The 2,938-nt window shown below is 40.4% G+C and overlaps 1 protein-coding gene across 1 annotated transcript; it reads left to right on the forward strand.

Annotated features, from left to right (window-relative positions):
• Nucleotides 1–2,052: 2,052 nt before the first annotated feature.
• LOC107797137 (uncharacterized) lies at nt 2,053–2,724 on the forward strand. The gene has a single exon (XM_016620002.1). The coding sequence runs from the start codon at nt 2,053–2,055 to the stop codon at nt 2,722–2,724; it is 672 nt and encodes a 223-aa protein (XP_016475488.1).
• The last annotated feature ends 214 nt before the right edge of the window (nt 2,725–2,938 follow it).

Here is a 2,938-nt window from a genome sequence, read left to right on the forward strand (position 1 = left end):
GACATGACCATTCGAAATGCCAAACCAGGGGAAGAATTGTGCAGTTGGACTGCCAGCCCGTCTTTGGTTCGTTGAGAGTCTTGGTAGTGTGGAATTGTAAAAGTTTTCTTTTAAAAAATGCACAGTTAATTGAGGCCTACATCGTGTCTATACCCTTTTGTTATTTGCCTCTTTTGAATGCACAAATGTTCTTCTGTGATGAAATAAAAAGAATCGTATTCTTAAAATGTTGCTACTCTTTTTACCGCTTCATTTATACTTAGTTTTTTCTTTTCAGTAATCAAACCGATAAAACCTGTGTTCCATGATTGTGACATATAGCGAAACCGTTGAGTGAAACGACCCAGATTACGAGGAATATGATGAGAGTATTATGCTAGACAATCTACCACAAGAGATTGAATAACTGGAGAGTTAGAAAAATCTAACCTAGAAGAAATAGAATGGTGAATCTTAGAAGCAAAGAAGACGTCAAAGAAATCCGAATCAGCATCCATCTAGAAGCGGAGCAGAAGAAAGAACTGATTGAGCTCCTCCAACAATACATCGTTGTGTTCGCATAGCCATATGATGACTTGCCGAGATTAAGCATGGACATTGTCTTGCATCAACTGTTTTTGCATGGCCATATGATAACATGTTGGGATTAAGCACAGACATTGTCTCACATTAACTTCCTACTGATCCCGCCGGACCGTCGTTCAAGAAAAAACCCAGAATATTCAAGCCCGCCTTGAGTCTTAGGATAAAGGAAGAAGTAACCAAGAACATAGAGGCAAATTGAGTAAAGGGTCACCAATTATCCCAACTGGTTGTCAAATATTGTCCTAGTACCCACAAAAGACGGAAAGATTAGGATATGCATGGATTATCGAGATCTAAACAAATCTAGTCCAAAAGACAATTTCCTTTTACCAAATATCCACATCCTCCTCGACAACTATGTGAAGCATGAACTACAGTCGTTCGTGGATTGTTTTGTTGGATTCCACCAGATCTTGATACACGAGGATGATGTTGAAAAGACGGGCTTCACCACACCTTGGGGAGTTTACTGCTACAGAGTCATGTTGTTCGGTCTCAAGAATGCTGATTCTACTTATATGAGGGCTATGATGACCCTCTTTCAGGATATGTTTCACAAGGAGATCGAAATATACATGGATGATGTCGTCATCAAGTCTTAGAAGAGTTTAGGTCACTTGGACGATTTCAAGAAATTTTTGAGTGCCTGCAAATGTACAACTTGAAGTTGTGCCTAGAAAAATACGCGTTCGGAGTCCCTACTAGAGAATTATTAGGCTTCATCGTAAGTAAGAAAAGGATGGAACTGGACCCATAAAAAATGAAGGCCATTCAGGAGTTGCCATTGCCCAAGAGTAAGAAAGATGTGGTGAGTTTTTTGGGTAGACTAAATTATATCAATCATTTCATAGCCCAGTCCATAGTAATCTGTGAACATATTTTAAAGTTGTTGATAAAGGCTGTCGCCGCAAAATGGATAGAAGAGTGTCAGAAAGCCTTCGACAGAATTAAGGAGTATTGGACAAATCTCAGTGCCGGTTTCCCCCGAGCCTAGGAATCCATTATTACTATATCTGTCAGTCTTTAATAATGCCTTCAGAGGTGTGTTGGGACAGCATGACAAAACTGGGAGAAAGGAGCAGGCCATCTACTACTTAAGTAAGAAGTTCACACCATGCGCGGGCAAATACACTTTGATAGAATGCACTTGCTGTGCTCTGACTTGGATCGCCCAGAAACTAAGGCATTACATGTCAGCATACACTACGCATCTGATATCTTTACTCAACCGGCTCAAGTACATCTTTCAGAAGCCAATGCCTACATAAAGCTAGCTAAATGGTCAATTCTCCTTAGTGAATTTGATAGTTGTACATAACTCAAAAGACCATCAAAGGGCAAGCTTTAGCTGATCACCTCATAGAGAATTCGGTTGATAGGGATTACGAGCCGATCACTACATATTTTCCAGATGAAAAGGTATTATTCAGTGGAGGAGATATTTCATGGTCATACCTTAGATGAAGAATGTGGTTCGACGGAGCAGGGAACTTCAAAGGAGTAGGAATTGCGGTTGTCCTAGTTTTGGAATCCGGACAGAACTATCCAGCATCGACAAAGATAAGATTCCTTTGTATCAAAAATATGGCTGAATACGAAGCATGTATCCTTGGGATCAAAATGACAGTCAACATGAACATCAATGAACTTTTAGTCATAGGGGTTTCCGATCTATTGATACACCAAGTCCAAGGGGAGTGGTCTACCAAAAATGTCAAGATCTTTCCGTACTTGCACTGTGTAAAAACGTTATGCAAGTTCACAAAGATTGACTTCAAGCACATTCCCATGATTCAGAACGACTTTGACGATGTCCTTGCAACTACATCATCCATGATTCAGCATCAAAACAAGAACTATATCGACCCTATTGAGGTAGAGATAACGGATCAATATGACTACTACTTTTACATAGATGAAGAGCTAGATGGTAAACTGTGGTACCACGATGTCAACGGGTTCCTCGAAATAAGAGAGTATCTGGAGAATGCTAATAATAGTCAAAAGAAAGCTCGCAAGAGGCTAGAAAATCACTTTTTCCTTAACAGGGAAGTCTTGTTACAGGAGGACTCCAGACTTGGGTTTGTTGAGATATGTAGATGCCACCGAGGCAACCAGATTATTGGAAGAAATACATGAAGGAATGTGCGTATGGACAAAGCATTTAACAAAAGGGTGAAGCCTCGTCAGTTCACACCGGGGCTATTGTTTCTAAACAAAATCATCCCCCACAAGGAAGAAGACAAAGGAAAATTTGCACTAAATTGGCAATGCCCTTACATGGTTCATCGAGTGTTGTCGGGCGGAGCTCTAAGTTTGGCAGAAATGGATGGAAGAGTCAACACAAAGCTCA

The sequence above is a fragment of the Nicotiana tabacum genome, chromosome 7 (assembly GCF_000715075.1).
Source record: "Nicotiana tabacum cultivar K326 chromosome 7, ASM71507v2, whole genome shotgun sequence".
Lineage (NCBI taxonomy): Eukaryota > Viridiplantae > Streptophyta > Magnoliopsida > Solanales > Solanaceae > Nicotiana > Nicotiana tabacum.

What these genes read in the sequence shown, in the direction of transcription:
- LOC107797137 (XM_016620002.1), top strand. Translation starts at nt 2,053, where the DNA reads ATGTGGTTCGACGGAGCAGGGAACTTCAAAGGAGTAGGAATTGCGGTT.